This window comes from Pholcus phalangioides, unplaced genomic scaffold (assembly GCF_987345545.1).
Source record: "Pholcus phalangioides strain wild (caught in Gottingen) unplaced genomic scaffold, Ppha-v1.0 ptg000043l_1, whole genome shotgun sequence".
Lineage (NCBI taxonomy): Eukaryota > Metazoa > Arthropoda > Arachnida > Araneae > Pholcidae > Pholcus > Pholcus phalangioides.
Window position 1 is genome coordinate 3,886,573 of NW_028301629.1, and position 24,068 is coordinate 3,910,640.

The window sequence follows — 24,068 nt, forward strand, 5'->3', positions numbered from 1 at the left end:
ATTAGTACCCAGAATACCCCGCGTTCATATTCGATTTCCCACCGAGTGGGATCCATCCCATGATTCCATTCTTTGCCTGCAGTTTTCCCCCTCCCCACACTTCATCTTTAAAGCAAATTAATCCTCCGGAGGGGGGGGGGGTTAAGTCAAGGGTAGGGAGAGGAGAATGATTCAATTCTTTTGATTGAAAATTGAAAAAATTGTCGGGAAAAATCGAAATCAATCAATTTTTCATTGTTGAAATCGTTGCTTTCGGATTTCGCATATTGAAATTTCCCGATTTTCCTAAATTTTTCGTTTGTGGCGTTGAATTGACAAAACTATCGGCCTGAAATTGCTTTTAATGGATTGGGTCAGTCTTAAACAGCTCGTTACAGCCAGAGGTTGTAAAATGTTACGGACAGGGTACCGTGAAATTCGATTAAAATCAGGCATGGATCCTGAACGTTGTGTAGGAGCTGGCGACTAATTGTGTAGGTTTCGTAGGATCGTTCCATATTTTACGAGACCGGGTTTCTTAGGAGAGGTTATCGCCTCTAGATCCGCGCCTGATTAAAATTCATATTCAATCCCCCGTATTTACTCGTGTAAAAGCTGAGGTTTAGTTGGAAAATTCGATTCAATACTGGGAAAAAGGTCGGTTATATACAAACCAATTTTGGAGAAAAAAATTCAACACGAGGTTTACCAAACCTCATAGCAGGTGGTGCACTGATACGACCCACAGAAACAGCCATGTTTGTAACACCATTGATTTCCCCCCCCGGATCAGGCATTGCACTGACACCCCCTCTACAAGGTGGACATGATTTATGGTAATTGCTAGGCAAGATCATCTTGGCCCTGCCACCCTCATGCACCAACACGGGTCCCCGGGCAGTGCCCAGGTGAGCCCATGCATTAAGATGACTGCTTGAAACGCGATTGAAATCAAGCGCAGATCCAGTCAGGTCGATGTTGCGTGAGTGGACGTAGGTTCGTGGTGTCACCCCCGTACTTTACGGGGCAGAAAAATTTCCCCCCGTATTAATCCGGCCCTTGAAAGGAAGCGATGTGATCCCTTCCCGGATCCACATCTGATTAAAATACCAAGTTTTCTGTGTGTGTACCCTTTTTAATTTTATTCGTTTCTATGAAATAAAGACGGCCTAGTTCAAGGGGCTCCCCGAGATATTCATTTCCTTGCAAATAAATGAAAGAAAATGAATGAATGAGCAAGAAATGAATCTCCGACTAGAGTCCTGTCAGCCATCTTACTGTACAGCTTTTACCTGAACCGTATACCGTACTTCCAGATCCGAAACCGCATTGGACACCAAAAATCGTTGTAGGTACCTTATACTTCTTAATATATGCAAAAGGTCGAACTAAATCATATTGATCTTTTAGTAAATACAAAATACGGTATTAGGCTTACGGCTTTTTGCTTTATCAGTTGAAATTCTATTAAAATTTTTAATATAATATTTGTATTTTCCCAATTATGTTATCTCGTATCGAACAATATATAAAATCAAATAAGTTACCTGAAATGCCTTTCGGCAAGGTAATTGTGCAGAAGATATATTAAAACTTATCGCTTTTTTTAAAGAGAGATTTTTTAGATAGGACACCATTTTTTTTGTCTAAAACTATCCAGAACTTCCCTGGCGTAGATCCAGGACGAAATTAAATCCGAAAAATCTGTCTAGAAACAAAAAAAATGAATAATGTACAAGCTGCGTCGGAGCCGAGGTTGCTTTTGGGTACTCGGGGCATCCGAAATGCTTTGCAGCGCGTGCCAACGATTCATTCAGAAATCGAAATTTCCTGCATAAAAGCTTAAGTCAAATACCCACAGGCCTAATACACTTCCGACGCCCATGTCTAAAAAGCGTCCATAACCGCCCAAAGCCTCAAAATATAGCATGAAGAAAACTAGTGGGTTTTTTTAAGCAGCACTTTTATAACTGATAATGTTGAGGGGGGGGGGGGGGTGAGTTCTGTTTCACGGCCTCCAAGATCAGATTTTTCACGGGCCACTCTATAGTGCACTGAATTTGTAGTATAGCGAATGATAAGAATCGTCCCTTGCTAGAGGACTTGCCCTACCCTAGGCCGTCCACAATACCTGAAAGTAGGGGGAAATTAGCGGTTCTGGTGCACAATAGGCCTCCCCACGAGAACAATGGGTGCTCCCCTTTGCTGCCCACCTGCTCCCCTTTGCTCCCACGCGATAAGGGATGCTGCTGCCCCGCGATAAGAGAATGAGGGACACTAGATGGCGCTTTACTGTTTTTTTTTTCCTAAATTAAATTTTTTATTGGGGGTTGTTCTTAAATTAAAATTTTTTATGTCAGTTTTCCCAAGTCTGACTAAAAAGTTTTCCTAGAAGTTTTCAAACGCTAAGAGGGAATTATGGTTTTTTAACTTTCCCGTCGGGCTGAAAAACCGTTCTTACTTTTTTTATGTCTAACCTTTCTTAAATTAAAGTTTTTTATATCAGTTTTTTCAATCTCAACAATGACGTCACCCTGTGTATACCGGGGCTATGGGGCACTCAAAGTCACGTGATCAACTGGGTTCTACTTTTTTCCCAATCATCCTAGAAAATTAAAGCTAATGACGAAAATTAAAGTTTCCAACATCATTAAATTATCGCATGACGTCACATTAGGGATCGTTCTTAAATTATCGTTTTCTCTAACTTACTTTTTTTTCAAACAGGTTTGATGAGGGCTTAAATTATGTTTTTAAAATAAAAAAAAATTATCTAGTTTAGCAAATACGATACCAAGGAACCTTTCCCAAATTAAATTTTTTAAATCACATCAGGGATCTTTCTTAAATTGCATCCTAAAATATTGTTGTTTTTTTTCAAAGAAGTTTGATGAGGGTTTGAATTACTTTAAAATAAAAAATTATCGTTTTTTTACGATGCAAGTCCTTCTTACTTTTTATGTCAGTTTTCCCAAGTCTGACTAAGAAAAGTCCCGATAAGTTTCCACGCTTTTTTAACCGTTCTTAATTTTTTTAATGTAAAAAGTTTTCTTCCCACACAAATTAAATCCCTAAAAAAGTTCTCACCAAGATGAGCTTAGCTGTAAAAAAAAATAATAAAACAAGGGAGCAATAAAATACAGAGTCATTTTATACGAATCAAGTTTTCATTTATTCAGATATATATACACGTAAGAAAAAAAAATAATTGAATGAAAAATATTTACATGAAAAGAAAAAAATAATTGAATGAAAAATATTTACATGAAAAGAAAAAATAATTGAATGAAAAATATTTACATGAAAAAATATTTACAGCACCGTCTCTATCCGGTTGCGATTGCGTAATGACCATACGCATATGTTTTTACACCATCACCGAGAATATATCTTTTATCGTCACGGGGGCACAGCGATGTTTTTCGCAGGGCGACCGTTTGCAGTTTGTGATTCACGGAGGATATTTTTATCATAGTATTTTTGATAGAGGAGTGGTTACGGAGGCAAGCCAGATAATCTTGATGTTTTAGTTGTTTTTTAACAACCGCACGAACGACCCCTTTAGCGGTCTTTTTCTCCGCGACTGCTGTGACCATGCTATACATTTTCGAACGCAAACCGACGAATTCCACAACGGGTTCACCGCCGTTCTCATCCTTCATAACGCCCACCACTTTTTTATTCTGCAGGCTAAACAGAGGATGATCACCGGGGTAATTTGACGTGTCGAATCTGTGGAGCTCCTCCCGCATATCACTATAAATATCACTGGTTTTAATCTCATATAGGAATGAATCTGTATCTGTGAACAAAACTTCCACACTGGGTCCGTATTTTTTCTTCATGAAATTATAATGAAAGTCCGCCATCAAGTGTTTGGACAGGTCCAAAATTGTGACACCGGTATATATTGGCCTGTCCAGATGGATTTTCGTTTTCAACATCTTGATGACGGTTAACTCACCGGTGATTATCCTGAAGCATTCGAATGCCGGGGATGATATCAGTTTCTTCAAGCTCTTCTGGTTGTTCACGAGACGGATGTCGACGTGCTTCCTCAGATTTTCTAGTGATTTCCCGTACACAGCGTTGTTGAGCAGCTTATAGAAGTCCTTCTCGAAGTCGCACCGGGCTTGCTTCCTCTTTTCCGTATTGAACGCTATGTACGGGCGTATCCAGGGCTCCTGTGTGAACTCGATTGCACGCCGAACACCCGTCAGCTTCATTCCCAGCGACGTATATAACTTCAGGCACCGGTAATGGATCACATAGGAAGTTTTGTTCATCAGATTCGGTGAGAGCTTTTTAGATGGTTTATCACCGGGTTTTTTTATGTATGGAGACAGCATATCATTTTTAATTTCTATATTTTCAGCCGCCAAGGGGAAGCAGTTATGCTCGTCGTGTAGCTCCACCGGGTATTCCAAGTCCACTTCCAATATGTACCCCTTGGCGCCGTTGTCGTCCACACTCAAAAAGTCGATGCTCTCAAGTTCACTGGGGGACAACCATCTGAAGTCTCTCACCGGGAGGGGCTCCATCATACACTTTCCATATAAATTATTCACGTCAAAATACATAATATATGATGTAGGATCACTGGGTTTGTAACCGGGAACTAAAGGGTTATTCGCTCGCGCATACCGCTTGGAGATGACAGAGACGCCGCCCCTGATGCCTTTCTCCAAGAAGAGGTGCATATCGGGATCGTTGATCAATTCCAACTGCACACCGGTCATTCTCAAGCAGGCATTCCAAGCCAACCCCGGGGATGTGAACGTATGCACCGGATCGATCTTGTAATTTTCTTGACAGAGTTTTCGAAAGCTCTCGAACACATCCCCGAGAAGCAGCACGTCAGTCTTTACATAGAGATCGTGATATTCACCGAGATTTTTCAACTGGAATTCCCTCCAAACGGTATGCGCGTATGCGTACTCCTCACTGGAAATATGTTGATCCCCCAGAGAGGTGTAAAAGGCCTCTCTTGGGGGTAGCACCGGATCTTCGAATTTCTGGAACGAGTCAACATACTCGTAGGGATAGCATCCCTTGCGTTCAAGAAGATGACTCTTGTTACCGAAGCATTTTAGCATGTTTTTAAAATCACCAGGGTTCATCGCTTGCACAAGACATTCCAAAGATGCTGATAGGAACTGGTTTGAATCGAGGAATCGCAGGCGACCGAGAGAAAAGGAAATGAATTTTTCCATATTCCGCCCAATCACCTGGATCCTGCGATCCGAGTAGAGGTTAAGTCCTTGCATCAGGAAATGCGAGTCGTAATTCTGAAGGTTGTGGAATATCACCGGGATGTGGCGTCTCAACCTGAGCTGGAGGTTGCACTTCTGATGAAGTGCAGCTCTAAAATCACCGGTGATGTGGCAATGGTCACGGACCCTGTCGTTGCCGAGAGGTTGCTCACACACCATGCAAGTGGTTGCATTCATAAAAATATAATCATCATCTTCTGTCATCTGTAAAGGCACCGGGTTGTCGAGCTTGCCCATGATGACTCGCTCTTCTTCCACCAGACACCGGAAAAAGACATCCACGCAGTCTTCACCCCTGTATATTGTGGGCTCCTTCACATACACACCATCGGGTCCCACGACTGTGTACGCGAAACCACAGGGGCGGTGAAGGCTCTTCTGGGTGGTGCTGGAGATCGATGGATCACGAGCGCATCCCTCCACCTTCTCCAAGATCGCCTCGAAGTCCGCGTAAATGACGTACGGGACACGAAGCTGGTAATGGTGGTTCTTGAATTGCATCACGTTCTCGCCTTCACCGGGATACGTCACGCGCTGAGGTCCATGCGACTGACACAGCGGTTCATGCGCATACAAATGCTCGGGGGAGGAGAAGCGTTGCAAGCAATATTCACAAAAGTGTGACGCTCCTTCATACTTGGTGGTATATGACAGCAAACGAGACATGTTGTTGATGAGACAGTAGTGTGACGTTGTCTCGCTGCTGATTAATAGGAGATTTATCACGGATTGTGATGTTGCCTCACTAATCCTGAGAGGAAAGACTTCTCCCCCCTCCAACCCAAAAACGTTGATGCGTAATGCATTCGATTTTTCAAAACGTGGGATTTGTTTTAAAGTCACCGGGTATGAAAGTCCACTGGTATCCAGCTCGCTCTCATACTGGATATAGTTGAACACCCTTTCGGGGTTTTGCTTCACCGGGTGTAGGGCAGCCAACACACACCAGAGAAAGCATTTCTCGTCATCGTTTTTTATATTTATCACGGCTTTCCTGGTGGCTACCCCCTTCGGCAGCGGAATGTAGGTGGCGGCCGCTAGTGGTTGGTACCGCGCCGTGTTTAGCTCAAGCAAGAGCACGCGCTCGAGTACCCAACCACTTCCGCTGCCTTCAAAATCCTCTGTCGCCTGCTTTACCTTTACGAAGGCTATTTGTAGGTGCTCTTCTATCTGGTCGGCGGTTAAAGTGGTGAGCATTTTACTTCGAAGATACCCGTTGCAGAACTCGTCCTCGCCGTCACTTCCTTTCCTGGAAAAAACAGCAGTCGCGACGATGTTCCATTTAAGGGACCTGTGGGTGGTCATGTCCTCCCTCAACAGCCGCGTCAACTCCTCTCTCACGCTGTCGAGGAAGGTCGTCATGTCCATTTCGGTGCCAGGCTCGGGGGTCAATTCGTGCGTCGACAACATATCTAAAGCGCGTCTGACTTGCCCTCCTCCCAGCTGCGGTGGTACTCGGTGATGGCTCGGTGCCCCAGGCTGGGGCGCTTCCCCGCCTTGCTGGGATGCTCCTCCAAGATGAGGTGCCCCTCCTAGCTGCGGTGGTGCTCGGAGATGGTTCGGTGCTCCTCCAAGATGAGGTGATGCTCTTTGGGGGGCGTGGCCCATGTTGCGTTGGTGGCGCATGAGGTGACTATTGCGGTGAAAAGCTGCACCGCACTCCATGCACTTGTGCTGGCGTTCACCATGCGTCAACCTATGACGGTTTAGATTCCGACGTAGGGAAAACTCCTTGCCGCACGTCTCGCATAGGTGTCGCTCCTGAAAAACAAATAAAAAGGGAATGTAGGACACGTAAGTCTAACACAAGCAATGGATGAGAGATACAGAAACCCACGTCTTCCCGCTAGTTTCGGTGGCGTATCCGCCCTCAAGCGCGTGCTCAAGTCATCAAAGAAAAAAGAAATCAGAGATTGGTTGGCTGGCGAGAGAGCGTACACGTTACACAGATCCATTAAAAAAGTGTTTCCCCGCAACAAAACAATAGTGGCCGGTCTGAACAGTCAATTTCAAATCGACTTGGTGGACATGCGTAATCTAGCAATTCACAACGATGGTTACAACTATCTTTTAACGTGCATCGACGTCTTCTCCAAATATGGTTTCGTCATACCCCTCAAAAGAAAGACCGGTGACAACGTGGTCAAAGCTTTAGAAAGCATCTTTCAGCAACGTCAACCAGTAGCGCTACAGAGCGATAAGGGGCGAGAATTTATAGCCGCGCCAGTACAGCGTTATCTAAAGCGTCAAGGCGTTAAGTTTTTCACTACGGAGAACGAACAGATCAAAGCCAGCGTGGTGGAGAGGTGGAACAGGTCGCTCAGAAACTGGATGTACAAGTACTTCACTGCCAAGAACACTTATCGCTACATCGAAATGATCGAAGATCTCGTGTGGAGCTACAATCACAGGTATCACAGATCTATAAAAATGAGACCCGTTGACGTGAACCCTGGAAACGAGTCGGAGGTGTGGAACAATCTCTATGGGAATACATCCAAGAAACAAGAATGTAAGTTTAAAGTGGGTGATCATGTGCGCATTAGCAGATCGAAGCACACTTTCGAGAGGGGTTACGAGTCCAATTTCACCGAGGAGATATTCGTGGTGAGCGAGTGCATTAGAAGGGAAATTCCCGTTTACCGACTCAAAGATCTGATGGGGGAAGAAATCAAGGGCACCTTCTACGCCGAAGAGATGGTCGGTGTTAAGATGGGAGAGAAATTCCCGATAGAAAAAGTTTTGAAGAAGAGGAGAAGAAAAGGAATAGTCCAGTACCTCGTGAAATTTCGAGGTTATCCGAAAAAATTCAACTCGTGGGTAGTGCTATAAAAACCCGGAAACAGCGCACGCATCTGTCACTTTCGAGATGGCTTCTTTCTATCTCACTTTACCCAGCGATGCCTCCATGGACTTTTTTCCAGACAACACGCTCTCGAATTTCGTGGTTAAACTCCCAAACACCCTGGAGTTCGAATCCGAGATGGAAGTCGCACTGTCAGAGATAATTTATCCCCATTCGTTCCACAACATCAATAAAGAGACAAACACTTTCGAATTCGATGTCGGTAACAAGGTAATGAAGACCGGTCGCATAGCCCCGGGTTTCTACGAGACGACCCCTGAACTGATCAAAGCCATATCCACTCAAAATTTTCAAGACAAGATCGGTGTGACGTACAACAAAGTCACGAAAAAAGTGAAGGTGAACCTCAAGAAAGACGCCAAGCTCAGACTCAGACACGGCATAGCTGAAAACTTGGGTTTCGAGCCCGGCTTGATAGAGGGCCCGACCATCGTCGATGGCCCTTTCACAGCGGATCCTAAATTGGACTTTCATCTCTTGTACGTGTACTGCAACCTGGTTGAACCTCAGGTCGTGGGTAACACCTACGCCCCGCTATTGAGAATCGTAAAAACTAGCGGCCAAGATGGGGATATAGTCAGCGTGTCTTTCGAACGCGCCCATTACATGCCGCTAGCCAGAAAGAGTTTCGACATCGTTCACATGTATTTAAGGACGCACATGGGGAAGTTTTTCACATTTCAACGTGGAAAGGTGATAGTGAAACTACACTTTAGACTGCGACATGCATTATAAGCCGTACCGGAGCTGTGCCCACAGCATCAACGATTACTATCTGACACAGGCTGGAAACGGACTCGGATATTATCAGGGTAGCGCTCTGCAAAGAGGTTATGGCCTCGGATCCATATTCAGCTCTCTCTTCAGATCGGCCGTACCGCTGTTGAAGCGAGGTGCCAAGGCCGTGGGATCTCAACTGTTACGCTCGGGCGTAGATTTCGCCAACGACATCGTTCAAGGAAAAGACGCAAAGGTAGCTGCTCGCGACCGTGCCAAGGAAGCCGGAAGGTCTCTCACGGATAGGGCGGCCAGTAAAGTCAAATCCATGCTCGGAGGAAAGAATAAAAGGAAGAGACTCGTCAAGAAAACTGTCAGTAAGAAGAGAGCTAGAAAGCTGTCGACATCCGATATATTCAGCGATGGCTTTAATCCACGAAAATTCTCATGAATGTTTGAAAAGCGAAGCCGATCTGTTCACGGTGCCACCCACGGAAACCTCTATAGAATCAGCCGAGTGGGTCCAGTACCATCCCATATCTCAAGTGCGTGATTCGGGGGCCCCCCTCGAATTTCACGTGGCCGGTAGTGCCGAAGAATACATAGACCTTTCTGCCACTCAGCTGTATGTCAGAGTAAAGGTGACAAAACCAGAATCCGACGAAGCCGTATCGACGGCGAATAATTTCCTACACTCCCTCTTCTCCCAGATTGACGTCTCGCTGAACGGGAGAACGCTCACGAACTCATCACACACTTATCCGTATCGAGCTTACCTGGAAACACTGCTTAACTACGGATCGGATGCAAAGAGAGGACCCCTGACAGCCGAGGGGTTCTACAAGGACACTGCAGGTCACATGTCTGACCTCACCAAGAACGAAGGGGCCAAGAAGAGAGCAAAACTCGCGGAAAATTCTTTTGAAATGATGGGCGTGCCTCACGTCGACATATTCTATCAACCGAAGCTGATGCTCTCTCTCGTGGACTTGAAGATGAGACTGGTTCGATCGAAACCCGAGTTCTTTCTGATCACTGCTGCTCAGGGTTGCGACGTGGTTATCGAGCAAGCGAGTATTTTTGTGCGTAAAGTAAGAATGAATCCTGCTGTGGCTGTAGCGCATGCCATGGCGCTCGAGAAAACAACAGCCAAATATTGCATTAACCGCGTGATATGCAAGGTCTATTCGATATCCATGGGAAGCATGAGTTTCGTGCAAGATAACGTATTTCTGGGTGTCATGCCTAAGCGATTGGTTATGGGCATGGTGGACACGGAAGCATTCAACGGAACGTTCGGTTTGAACCCCTTCGACTTCAAGCACAACAACGTCAACTTTGTTTCTGTTTCTATCGATGGAAGACCCGTCCCCCACACGTCGCTACAACCAGACTTTAGGAACAGACACGTCATCAGAGCCTACAACACACTCTTCGTGGGCACCGGAAGGCCCGGAGAAGATAAAGGATGTGACGTGAGCAGAGAAGAATATGAAGCCGGCGGTTACAGCCTCTTCGCCTTCAACCTGATACCCGACATGAGTGACTGCGGACACGTGCACCTACAAAAGCAGGGTAATCTGCGAGTGGAACTCAAGTTTTCCTCAGCCTTGACCAAGACCGTGTCGGTTATCATATTTGCCGAATTCGAATCGTTGGTGGAAATAACAAAGTCCAGAAGCGTCTTGTGTGACTTTGCGGGATGAACACTAAACAGATAGAGCACGCCCTCTCGACACACCCCCACACTCGAAAGGCTTTCCTAGGTGTTTTTGCGAGTGACAATTTACCCGAAAATGTGATCGCTTATCCCGCTGCACTGGTTGTGAACACGGACAGAGAGAATGAACCCGGAACGCACTGGTTGGCTATTTACATCGAAAACGAAGCGAGAGCTGATTTCTTCGACTCTTACGGGAACCCGCCCACCTATTTCAAGAAGGGACACATAAACAGATTTCTACGACGCTACTCGCGCGTCGACTATAATGACGTCATGTTACAATCAGATAAGACAACCGTGTGCGGTCACTATGTGATTTTTTTTATCTATTCTCGATGTATCGGCAAAAGTATGAATAATATTGTATCGCGTTTTAATATGCAAAACGATATGCGCGTAGCAAGCTTTGTAAAGAAAAATTTTTCTGTTAAATAAAAAATGCATTCGTAATTTTTTGTCATTTACTATGGAACCTTTCAAGCTGACACATCCGAGCACCGTGCTCATTGCCGGACCTACCGGTTCGGGAAAAACATATTTTCTCAGAGAACTATTAAAACACAGAAACGAAATGTTTCGAGAGCCTCACCCGAAGCGAGTTATATGGTTTTACGGCGAATATCAGACCCTGTTCGAAGATATGGAAGACTACGTTGAGTTTCGAGAGGGGAGCAATTTCGAAAGCGTGGAAGAAGACAGCTTGGTGATTTTAGATGATCTCATGAACGAGCTATCCGGCGAAAAAAAATTAGCAAACCTTTTCACAAAGTACAGCCACCACAGAAAATTGACAGTGATTTTCATTGTGCAGAACGTGTTTCATCATGGGCGGGAAATGAGAAACGTTTCTCTGAACGCACAGTATATGTTTCTATTCAAAAATAGAAGAGATGTCAGTCAAGTGACCCACCTGGGACGTCAGCTGTTTCCCAGCAAAATCAAATTTTTCAACGAGGTGTTCGAAGATAGCACGAAAAAACCGTATTCGTATTTAATGGTAGATTTACGGCCCGAGACGGAGGAAGAAATGCGCTTGCGCACTAACGTGTTACCTGGGCAGACGCAATATATCTATAAACCCAGGAAATGAAACTTTCCATTTTTGAAAATGACGGCAGTGATAGAGGTCGAGGGTTTCCAGCTGTCGGATAGAACATTCATAATCAAGGAGTTGGCGTGGTGTTTCATGCATTCGAGAGAGAATTTTCACTCTGTATACAAACCGCCCAAAAAATTTTCGGAATTATCTCCTAGAGATAGACACCAATGTCTCTACGTCACCAACAACATACACGAAATATCGTGGTCGGCGGGTGATGTACCCTTTGAAATGCTGGAGCAACATTTGCAGCGATTATCAAAAGTCGTATTGTATACGAAAGGCCACGACAAGTGTCGGATGCTACTGCAACAGTACGGGTTAAAGGTTTATAATCTAGATGCCATTCTCTGCCCCAATATTGTGGACTTGCCAGAAGTGAGCGCGAACTGTTGTCGCCACGAAAGCATGATAAAGCACTGCGCGCTGAAGAAGGCTATAGCATATAGCATATGGTTGGAATAAAAATACCGTTATTTATAAGTATGGCATTGGAGAAGCAACAAGTGCTTCGTCTACTCTCTGCCTGTCCGAGGAATAAACGTAAGGATTTGTTGAAGAAATTACCGAAATCAGCATTAAAGACAGTCTGCGAGTGCTCACTCAATATTTTGAAGGGTGTCATACCGTTATCCTCAAAACAGAAAAATAAACTGAAAAGGCACAGAAATACACTTCGCAAACTCGCCTGCAAAAAGACGCCGCTATACGAGAAAAAGCGCGTGCTGATTCAGAAAGGAGGTTTTTTGTTCCAGTTAATCCCAGCCGCCATACAAACCCTCGCCACTTTGTTCACGAGATAATGGAGCACGCACAGAAATTCGCTCTGGTTCCAGAACAATTGTTATCGCGTCATGTGACCACAAAAGAGCAGCTTTCTGAGTTGGACAACGAGATGTTGAAAATACTGCGAAGCAAGGAGCCCGAAGCTATAAAAATTAAACTCTATCAGAATCTGCTGAACAAGAGAATCAACGTCGCCGAGAACAATCCACCGCGGTTACCAGAACCGAAAATTCAAGAAGTAGAAAAAGAGAAGAAAAAGAAAGTTGACGAATTACCAATAGCTCTGATTTCTGTCCCGAAATCGCAAAGAGGGCACTCAGAAAAAATTATCACGCATATAAATAAGCATCCGAACATATTAAAAATTAATTCTAACGGCTCGATCGTTTATAAGAGCAGACTCATCAAAGGAAGCGACATTCGCGATTTGATATCAAGTGTGGTCGGTCGGAGAAAATCACCCGTGGTGGGTCAAGAAATTTTCCTGAAAGCGCTAGAAGAAACCGGAGCTCCGAGAGATTATATAAAAAACCCATTTTTGAAACATATTTGGTTAGAGCTTTGAAATGCCAACAACAGTGGAAGCCGTGATCTACGATCAAAACAATAGAAAGCAGGGTATCGCATGGAAAACGGATGTACCGTCATTCGATTTACCGAGCTGCTGGTCCTACGAATTGGAGAGTAATGGAGAACTGATAAGACACAAGAGAATGTTCGCCATATTCACGATACTGATTGTTATATTATTTACTCTTATAGCAACAACATATAAAAATCAAATGGACTTTGAAAGATGTAATTCCTCTCTTCCGCTGGGAGGAAATATTTTTCTCACGTATTGTAATAAAACCTACGATATACGCTATTTTAGCGGAAATGCGCCCACTACGAAAGCCGTTAATCTCACCAGTGCGCAAATGTATAAATTGATTCACGAGTCTGCGGATGTGCTCATATACAACTGAATAAAATATATTTTTTTTTCTATGTATTTGAATTCTTGTGTCGAAATTTTACTCGCGACACGAATAATTTGAATTAGAGTGAAATTTAGCTCGTGACATGAAATGAAATTTAAACGCAATAAAATTTAACTCGCGACATGAAATAAAATAATGGATCAAAAAAGTTCTACCAATAAAAAAAAAAATTAAAAGAAAACACTGACCTTTTTCTTCTTCTCTGGTGGAGCATAACCACTCGGTCCAGCTTCGTCCATTATACGCTTATTCATGCTCATACATTGTTTGACGAAATTCTCCTCGTCTTCTACCAAAAATTTAAATTCACTTCCACTAATTAAATTATCGTTGAGACATTCATCAATGAAATTTTGTTCATCAGCAAACAACCTAACTAGATCTTCTTCATTAATCCCGAAATTCACGAAAGAACTCATACTTCCAATGCGAAAGAAGAAAGAAAGCTGAAATGAAGTTGACTCTATTGAGATCAAAAACGAAATGAGAGATCGTGTGAAGACGACACTTTTTATCGCGAAAGGTGATGACCAGAGCGTTATCGATGATTCATGTACAGCCGACGGTCATCGCGGTGACTCACATGCATCTGGGTACTCGTGACAATCTCACTCTACTGATTATTTTTGACTCAACTTGTGCTCGCCAATACTGATTATTTTTGACTAACCAAATGTAGTACTGATTATTTTTTATACAGTCGAATGTTATACTGCTGATTATTTTTTGGTGCTATCAAATCACCAAATGGGGTACTGTTTATTTTTTGCGCTTGCCAATGCAATAGTACTGATTATATTTGACTCCAACATAGTATATTCACATACTAGTTCAATTATATATAAACTGTGTGGTAGACGCAATTGCTTCACTCAGTTCTCCGGTTCACTTGGATACGCTCTCTCTCCGCAAATCTCACTCGGTAAGAATTTTTTTTTTTTTATAACTATGGCTTCTTGTGTACTTGATCTGGAAGGGGTAATGCTTAGAAATGGACTATATGTAGTTAAGGAAATGGCTTGCTTCAATTTAGGCACAGGGAGAGTTTATCATTCACTCTATCTGCCACCTTTTTCTAGCGATGAGCTTGCAGATGAAGATTTTAAGCAAATGGTTTGGGTTAGTAAAAATATCCATAATATTGGATGGGAAGAAGGTCTTTTCGACTATAAATTGATGAAAATTCATCTCGTAAGCGTAAATAATAAGTTTAGTCAAATTTATGTTAATTGCATGCAGAAAAAAAAATTTCTAGAGCAGCGATTTAATTTGAAAACGGTAGAAGTCTTGAACTTTCCTAAATCGCTAGCGACAAACAGCGTTTCTTGCAGCTTTCACCCTCTGCAAAAGGGTCATTGTGCTAGAGGGAAGGTCATGGCGTACGCTGAATGGTTAGAGAGTTAAAATTAATTTCTAATTTTTTTTTTTTTTTTTTTTTTTTTTTTTTTTTAATAATAGTTACAATTTTTTTTTAATTATTTGTTCATGCGTAATCGAAAAAAAAATATATATATTTCATTGGTTTGGGGAATAATTTTCATCTATTTTTTCTTATCGTGAGATTTGCGGATTGAATGTGTTGTCACTCTTCTCGTTTAGAAAAAAAAAAATGACAAGTCTTTGCTTTGAATACGCACAAAACGTTCTGGAACAACCCAATGCTGTGCTACGACAACTTGAAAGGGAAATCGTATACCGTCCGGCCGAGGAATGCATCTTCAAGTTCGGTGATAGGACTTATCCAATGCCCCGCCAACACGCAGCCTACGGCGACCCCGATTTATTCTACAAATTTTCTGGAATGAAGCTCCAAGCCCAACCGTGGACGCCTCTCCTATTGGATTTGAAAGCTGTGGTCGAGAGCATCACAGGTTACGACTACAACTTCGTTGTCATCAACCGATACTCTGATGGACAGAAGAGCATCTCCCCTCACTCCGATGATGAGACGCAGCTCGTGAAAGATCATCCCATCGCTTGCCTCTCCCTGGGCGCTGAAAGAAAAATCATCTTCTCTCGTCGGGAGCACAAGTCCGTGGACCGAATCCTCGAGCACAACAGCCTCTTGACAATGCTACCTCCAACTAACCAGCTGTGGCGTCACGCGATTCCAAAGGACTCGAAAGTCAAAGACGTTCGCGTTAGTCTCACGTTCCGGAAAATAGTCCAGACAAAGAGGAAAGCCGTGGCAGAATCACCACCAGCTAAGAGATCTCGCAGCAGTGGCTTCGATAAAAGCCAACTACCAACCAACATATTCCACATCGAAGAGAACTTTTATGTTAGTGTAGTGATCTTCAACGGGGAAGTGAAAGTTCACATACGCGAATACTACGAAGAAGAGGGACTCGTGAAGCCAGGCAAGAACGGCGTGACTCTTTCTCCATACGTGTGGCAATGCTTGCTAACTGAATTCTCCCGTCGTAGTATGTCTCAACGCGTCGGCAGAACATTCTTAGTGTCCGAGAATTTGATAGCGGATTACAGCGGTGATGCTGTGATCATTCAACCTATTCATCGCAACGGTGAAAAGTTTCAGTGTTTTGGAAACATCGTCAAGATGTCGTTTTGCGTAGCAGATAAACTTTTCTGGTGTGATGAAAAACAACAGCTTCATAGTGTTATCACCAAGTTCATCCAGAAAACACTCTGCTTGGACTATCTCAAATTGTGTGTGCGTGAAATCCAGACTAAAGGGACAAACTCTTTGGATATTACAGATGTTCTCGCTAAACTGGTGAGTGAAAAACTTTCAGTTACCATTGGAAATGTTATTGATTGTCATGGATGCTCTATGGGCTATGCCAATCAGCTGGGCCATGAATGTCTGCAGGTAGATGACATGTATTACAAATATTCCGATCACGCTATAACTTTGATTGACTTTCGCGAAGTCGCAAAAATTCTTGTGGAAAATTACAATGTCGTAGAAAAATGTTTTGATGCGATTGATTTTGATGTTTTGAAATCAAAGATAGAAGAAAATTATTTGAAATAAATGAAAACTTGATTCGCATAAAATGGCTCTGTATTTTATTGCTCCCTTGTTTTATTATTTTTTTTACAGCTAAGCTCATCTTGGTGAGAACTTTTTTAGGGATTTAATTTGTGTGGGAAGAAAATTTTTACATTAAAAAAATTAAGAACGGTTAAAAAAGTGTGGAAACTTATCGGGACTTTTCTTAGTCAGACTTGGGAAAACTGACATAAAAAGTAAGAAGGACTTGCATCGTAAAAAAACGATAATTTTTTATTTTAAAGTAATTCAAACCCTCATCAAACTTCTTTGAAAAAAAACAACAATATTTTAGGATGCAATTTAAGAAAGATCCCTGATGTGATTTAAAAAATTTAATTTGGGAAAGGTTCCTTGGTATCGTATTTGCTAAACTAGATAATTTTTTTTTATTTTAAAAAAATAATTTAAACCCTCATCAAACCTGTTTGAAAAAAAAAAAAGTAAGTTGGAGAAAACGATAATTTAAGAACGATCCCTAATGTGACATCATGCGATATTTTAATGATGTTGGAAACTTTAATTTTCGTCATTAGCTTTCTAGGATGAAAAAAGTAGGACACAGTTGATCACGTGACTTTGAGTGCCCCATAGCCCCGGTATACAGAGGGTGACGTTATTGTTGAGACTGGAAAACTGACATAAAAAAAAAGTTTAATTTAAGAAAGATGGAGTGTTGTGTGCCATAAAAAAATTTTATTTAAGAACAACCCGATATTTTGGGATGCAATTTAAGATGTGACATAAAAAATTTAATTTAAGAACGACCCCTAATGAAAAAAAAAAAAAGTTTTCCGTCCTCTTCGTGGGAATGAAGGAAAGATCCCTCTTAGACATAAACAATTTTAATTTAATAATGACCCCCAATAAAAAATTTAATTTAGGAAAAAAAAAACAGTAAAGCGCCATCTAGTGTCCCTCATTCTCTTATCGCGGGGCAGCAGCATCCCTTATCGCGTGGGAGCAAAGGGGAGCAGGTGGGCAGCAAAGGGGAGCACCCATTGTTCTCGTGGGGAGGCCTATTGTGCACCAGAACCGCTAATTTCCCCCTACTCCTGAATTAATCCAGTGTTTTATTTCGCGTAGTTACGTCGTAAAAATTGACTCCAAACATTTGAAGATTTCCATACGTGTTTGTTTTATATACAGTGTGGTCACGAAATAATTTTGCCCTTGGTATTCTTTCTTCCCGCATCGGTGTTTATGGTGCAACAGGTACCGTTTTGATGCCATTTATATATTTTTTTTACTGCGCCGATCGTTTTGCAATGCGCAAAGGTGAGTTTTTCTATTTGAATTATTCCAAATTTTGTTGCTGTAAGCGTTTTAGCTCTCGCTTTTTGTTTTTCTTTTTCTCATTCTCGGGTGCATGCTCGGAAACGCCTATATCCCGAATTTGTTGGTTTTTGTGGCTGCTAGGAGCTCGTATATCGGGAAAGTCATTCTATGGCCACCCTGTATAAATAAATCCAGGGAGCCTCGAAATTGCTTGTGACCCAACCCCAGCGAACTCTATTCCGTGTCGATTGTGTGTACGGGATATTTCTACTTGATCGTTTGGCAAGTGAAATGAAAGTGAAGTTGGAAATATCGTCCCTGTAGAGTGAAAAAACCTTATCTAATGAACAGATCTCGGAATCGTGACTATATTATGCGAGCCTCAGCGGAAGTTTCGCGTGTAAAAAATGGCTGAACTTTGAACGATTTGGAGGATAGAGAAAGAGAGCTTCGTGCGTGAATTTCTTGATGTAAAAATGAGATTCTTTTTTTCTTTTTTCCGTGATACCGATGATGATGTGGGAGTGTCGATTCCTGTGAAATGAGTGATTACAATCCATTCCACGCACCTCGATTATCATCACTTTACATTGGCGTGAAAATGATGTCGAATTACGCTGGTGTTTTTCAATAGTATGTTTCAAGTGCAGAATATATGTCCATAGGTTTCTAAAAAAAAAAAAATTATTTTTTTGCAACTCGGCATCTATAGACGGTGAAACTCGTTTATAACGATGAAGTGTCGTTATGACCGAGGGCAACAAGTTCGACGACAATGGGCGGAAAACTAGAATTGATTTGTGGTCAGCAAATCCAAATTAGAATAGGAGAAGGGCGGCAAAACGTTAAAGGGGCTGTTGTCGAGAAATCTTTCAATACGCCTCTGGATCCCAGTGGACATCGGGTTGGGAACCAATGATATTCTGTACGACATTTAAGCTTGTGTATCTGTTGGATACAGTAATTGCGTAGCGTTGGAAATTATAACGCTTATAAATTCGATTACGACAGACACTTTTTTTTTTTTTTTTTTTTGAAAACGAGCACAAGTCAGGTCTGTCGCCATAGGCAATTTACTACCTAGTGAGTTGTGCCGGAAGTGTAAGTGTGTGTACCTAAAAGTCTGAGTGCGTATCTAGTGTTGTGTATGATTTTTCAGTGCTGCCATCTATATCTCAGAAGTGAAGTGAGTGATGTGTAGTGACTGAATATTTGTACTGTTTGTAGGACTGGCTCTCTGTGGCGAGACTTTTTAACGGGGAGATCGGCTCGCATTTGCGCCTCGAAGTTGGGAACCACAGAAAACCAACTTCAGCCGACCACCTACCACAGACACTGCTGGTCATTTTTGGAAAGCCCTGGTAGGGCTTCTGAGCGCACTAGTCAAGCTATGTCTATTTGCTCGACAATACCTATTGCTTGTTATATATGTATTTCTTTACTTCTCAGAACAATCAACGTGTATATTTTTTTCGTGTACAAGGATTGGATAGTTATGCTTTGAAGAAACTTTCAACAATGTGTTTCGGAAAATGACGACCCGAGGAGACAAAAGAATTTCGTTGCAATGGCCATCTACTGATAGAAATTAATCTATCAGATGATGGAAGTTTTGGGATTAATGTTATGGACACGCCTTTGTTTGATGCGATTTTTCCGTTGGCATCCGTTTGGAAACAGAAAAACTTCCCTAACGGTAATCTAATATTCAATTACACTTCACCTGGCTAATTGAAGGAAGTAATTGGAGGTAATTTGTTTTCATTACTCACTCCGTTTCATTGCTGTAGTTGAACACTTCAGGAGGGCTCGAACGAGACAAAAAAAAAAAAGAGCTCGATCTCGGTGAAAAATATATTACCCCAGTCTCGTAGGCGTACGCAGAATTTTCTCAAGGGGGTATTTCAATTTTTTTTCTTCTTTCTTCTAATCACACATTAAGCTTTTACGTTTTTTCCTGCGAAATAACACTATAATCTCAACTTCGGGGGATTAGAACCACCCCCCCCCCACCCCACTTGCTCTCGCCGATGCCCCCGGTGCAACAAAACAATGCATAGGTTCCTTTTCGCACTGTAGAATTTTTAGACCATGACTTGAAGGATCTTGCAAGTTTTGAGTTGAAATATTTAAATATATATTAAATATTTTTTAACTTATAATATATTATAAACTAATTATAAACTATTATAAACTAAAACTTATTTAACTTATTATAATTTATAACTTTTTGCGGTCTTTCATCAGAGGGTCTACCTTTCAGAATATATAGGATGGACTATAAAACATTTTAGACAAACAGGTGCCAAATAATGGGGGGATCCCGATTTCCATTTTCGTAGACCTCTGATAACAATTTAATAGAGTAAATAATTTGTTAAATAAAAATTAATTTTTCAATTATAAATGTGAAAAATTTGTACATTCCTCAAAATTGCATCTAGTAAATTCAATAGACTCATTGTAGAGAGTACAATTGGCCTTTTCCGACCCGTCCAGTGATCCGGCATTTTTCACGCTTGTTCCCTTCTTATGTGTAATAGGAAGAGATGTTACTGCGTGTACGTGACCAGATTTTGATTTTGAGAAGACCCTGGGCAGATATTGGGGTCCCCTGCGACCAAGTGCGAAGTTTTTTAGTCAGTCACTGAATACGCTGCATGTTCATTAAAATTTGAGGCCGCAAAATCATGTGGCCTTGGGCAAAAGCCCCAGATGCCCTGTGCATGAGGCGTATGTGCACCGAAGTTTTTTTTATTGGTTTTTTTTTTCCAATTGCCTTCCATTATCCGACACAACTCTGGTCCGATATGTGCCGGATAAGTGAGCGTCTACTGTAGAAAATTTTAAGTGCCAGTAAAAAAATGTTTTCAGTCACTATGGTGAACTGGCGCCTATGATTTGTCAAGCCTTGGTTTAATGCCATAATTAGACGTAAAGATTGGGCACGTAGTATGATGGCAGTAAGATAAACACCGACAAATTCAAAGCACAGATTCTCGTCCTGCTGTTTACTAATGTGAGCATGACTTTTCCATTTTCTTCTGCATCTTGGCAAAAACTTGTGCTAAGATACATAGTATATTCCCCCACACGCACACAAAGTAATGTTTTTTTTGTACGCTTGCGAAGACGCCAACCCCCCCACAAACACAAAAAATAGGAGCTTGACGAAATCGTTGTCTTAATGCCATTGAGATTGCCTTAATGGTTCCGTTATGTGTATACCCCCCTCTACGTTCAAGCTCTGCTCTGTTATTAACCGTATTGCCATCCGGGGTCGTCAGTTTCTGGCCTACCTACCCTTGGTTTATAATGATATACCTGCGTTTGTCCTTGATCTGAAGTCACACGAAAAAGTAGAGAATCGGGCTCTTCTAATGACCAGTGGTGACGCTTCTAAGTCATCTCCGCCTCGTCGTCGTTAAGTTGCACAATTGGCCGTTTGCATTCACGGATCCGTGCCCGTTAGTTTTTCTTTTTTTCTTGCTATGTTTGAGATTAAACAGTCGATTATCCACAAAAGCTTTCTCGCAAGATCACAGTTTTGGTGACGAGAACACCGCATCTTAAATGTCACCGACATGGCATGACCTCCAACCTCCAGAGCTGGAACTAGGTAGGGTAGCAAATTTCGAGGAGAACGAAAAAACCTTGAAAAAAAATATTTAATTTTGCAGTGCAAGGAGGCTGCTACTACTAAACCGCACATGCACCTCGTCGACATTCCTCTGCGGAATTTCTAACGAATTGGTACATGTTGGAGTGTACGCGTCGTGAACCTAACGTGAAGTTTGCTACTGTGTAATGCTTGTTATGCGTAGTGCTGCCATCAGTTTTTTTCAACTATGAGTGAAGCGTATTGATTGAATAATGTACTGTTGTAGGCCTGTTGCTCTTTTTGGCGAGATTCTTTAAAGTCGGAGACTACAAAATCGCACTTGTTTTCTTTCACGAAATGACTATACTGATTATTCCAGTGGCGTTACACATAGCCGTATGCTGTCTTGAGTGACTCGTCACTCGTACAGTGCTGATATATTTTTCATTTCAACAAAACGCGAAGTCTAATTTCAAATAAGTTCTCACCATACTCCTATTCATTATTCGCGTGATCTATAAAAATTGCTGGAAAAGTGTCCTCAAGAAAACTAAAGGGTAAACTTGTAACTTTTTTGAATCCGAGAGCAATCGACCTATTGCCTGGAAAATTTTAGCCTCTTTGGGGGGCTCTGTGGAATTTAGGGCCGCGCATCTTTTGAACTGAGTTTAACGGATCGTAATAATCTTATTCTATGCCATTTAAGCACCTTCAGCTTAGAACTCTTCGCTTACAAGCTAATTCGGATGATCTCTATTGGGCGAAAATATAGACGAATAAAATAATGGACGTCAATAATAGTGACGAATCGGTGATAACTATGATAGCCTTGTCCTAAACTAACCTCGTGTTAGGAAAAAAAGGGGAAAAATGAAGAGAGGAAGAAATGAGAGTGAGCAGAAAACAGAAAACTTGTTTGAATTTACTCCACTAGAGTTTGGACGCAATATTACGTCCTTGATCGTAAAAGTGGTTAAATAACTGACCCGACACGGTGTTGGCTGGGATTACACTATAATAGTTTTATAAAAATTCTTTTACAAAACATTTGAAAAGAACAACCACCAATGAGTCTATTGGATACATTCGCCTAGAATGTAACCGATACGCTTATTGGTTGAATTTTCAAGTGTTTTTATTTATAGTGTAATCCCGGCCTTACAACGATTCGTCCGCGAGAGTAGCAAAAATGGTTTTTTGATGAGTCTGGGAACCGGGGTCCGTGACCGATTCTGTAACTCTAACTGGTCCTGGTAAGTCAGAGAAAATGAAATGAAGCATTTGACTTGATTCAGGGAAATATTCAAATCTATGTGTATGCATATATATAATTGATTTTCTCTGTGTGTGTGTTTTCTGCATACAAATCTACAACTCTAGATCTATCGTCACCAAATTTTTCATATATACCAAACGGGACCCGAATTGAACGATTTACTCTTTTAAAAGTTTGTCAGAGCTGGGCGAAAAAAAACTGTCGGGCAACAATGGTTTCTCGCCCTCAACAATCCCTTTCGGAATGCGTTTCAGACATGCATATTGCATATGCCTTTATAATGGTCTATCACTTTTACAATCCTTCCAGTAATTGAAGAAAACCCGGGTAGCGCCGGGTATTATAGCTAGTATTTGATAAAAGTTGGGGACAAATTCTGTGGAGTGAGAAAAACTGAAATTCGTTAAGAATTTTAATCATATTTTTTTGTTCAGGAGTTTCTGGTCGAGGAAAGTCAGTGAAGTTTTTGAGTTTTAGTCGCGGAAATGATGAAAATGTTTTTGCTGCGAATCCTGCTTAACCGACTTTCACAGTACATGACGACTATATTTTTAGAGAGTACTGAGTATATCAGTGGGCATGTGTGGTCCTAGGATTAATGACAACTTGCAACTCATTTTATACTTAGATTATGATTTTATACTTGTTATGATTATAGCGTATTTTGTAATGTATTTATTTTATAAATAAATTGCGAGAGGTAAAATCCAGTCCGTGAGGACAATGAGCCGATATTGCCATATGGCGATGTGGCCTGGGCATCTTTCGGTTTGACGGGCATGTGTGGTCCATAAACAGCTGCTCTCAACAATCCACAAAAGTATCTTATTGCAAGGATTGTTTTCATGATGGGTCCATGGAATGAAAAAGGAGCAACCTTATAAACTCAATGATGTTTCGAGTTTCACACGTGCCGCCCTTTGACAATTACGGGGGGGGGGGAATCTTTTTTTCTAGGAAAAAAACTGGTTCAGACGCACGTGTTCGATCCGAACAGGGATTCGAGCCCGTTGTTTCCCCTGAATTCGTACAGCAGCTGATTGTTTCTTCCCGGATGTCGTTCATATTTCATTGTTTCCACGTATCTCTCACATACATACGCCTATGATGGTGTACTATTTGCCCAGGTGCGCGAGAGAACCGATCAGCTGTGTGTAGGTTATACGTTACTTCTGTGGTTCATATTCGAGGGACCATCAATAATCCCTATAATTGTGGACAAGAACAACACCGCACGAGTTGGAAACACGTTTGTAAGAATATATTCACATTTTTCCATTATCCATCGCTGTCACTAGGTTGACCATATTTCTCCACGAAAAATACGGGAAATCGAGATCTAGGCACGGGATATCAAGAAGCATCACAAAACGAGATGCCAATTGTAAGAAAATAATCAATTATATTAATAATAATAATAACGTGGTCTTCACGTATTCCCAAGGGCAATCAGCATGATCCGTCCAGGGAA

The 24,068-nt window shown here is 41.9% G+C and overlaps 3 protein-coding genes across 3 annotated transcripts in view; 2 read left to right on the plus strand and 1 right to left on the minus strand.

The window, feature by feature from the left end:
* The window catches only part of LOC149063807 (serine/threonine-protein kinase PLK1-like), a 131,096-nt gene that overhangs the window by 47,044 nt on the left and 59,984 nt on the right, over positions 1–24,068 (plus strand). The window lies entirely within an intron of this gene.
* Positions 3,258–14,123, minus strand: LOC149063808 (uncharacterized). The gene is made up of 2 exons (XM_089255633.1): positions 13,615–14,123; positions 3,258–7,013 (listed from the first exon to the last, which is right to left on the minus strand). Exons 1-2 carry the CDS (start codon positions 13,843–13,845, stop codon positions 3,306–3,308), a joined length of 3,939 nt encoding a protein of 1,312 aa, XP_089111759.1. The 5' UTR covers positions 13,846–14,123; the 3' UTR covers positions 3,258–3,305.
* LOC149063809 (uncharacterized) lies at positions 14,955–16,434 on the plus strand. The gene has a single exon (XM_089255626.1). The coding sequence runs from the start codon at positions 15,036–15,038 to the stop codon at positions 16,422–16,424; it is 1,389 nt and encodes a 462-aa protein (XP_089111752.1). The 5' UTR covers positions 14,955–15,035; the 3' UTR covers positions 16,425–16,434.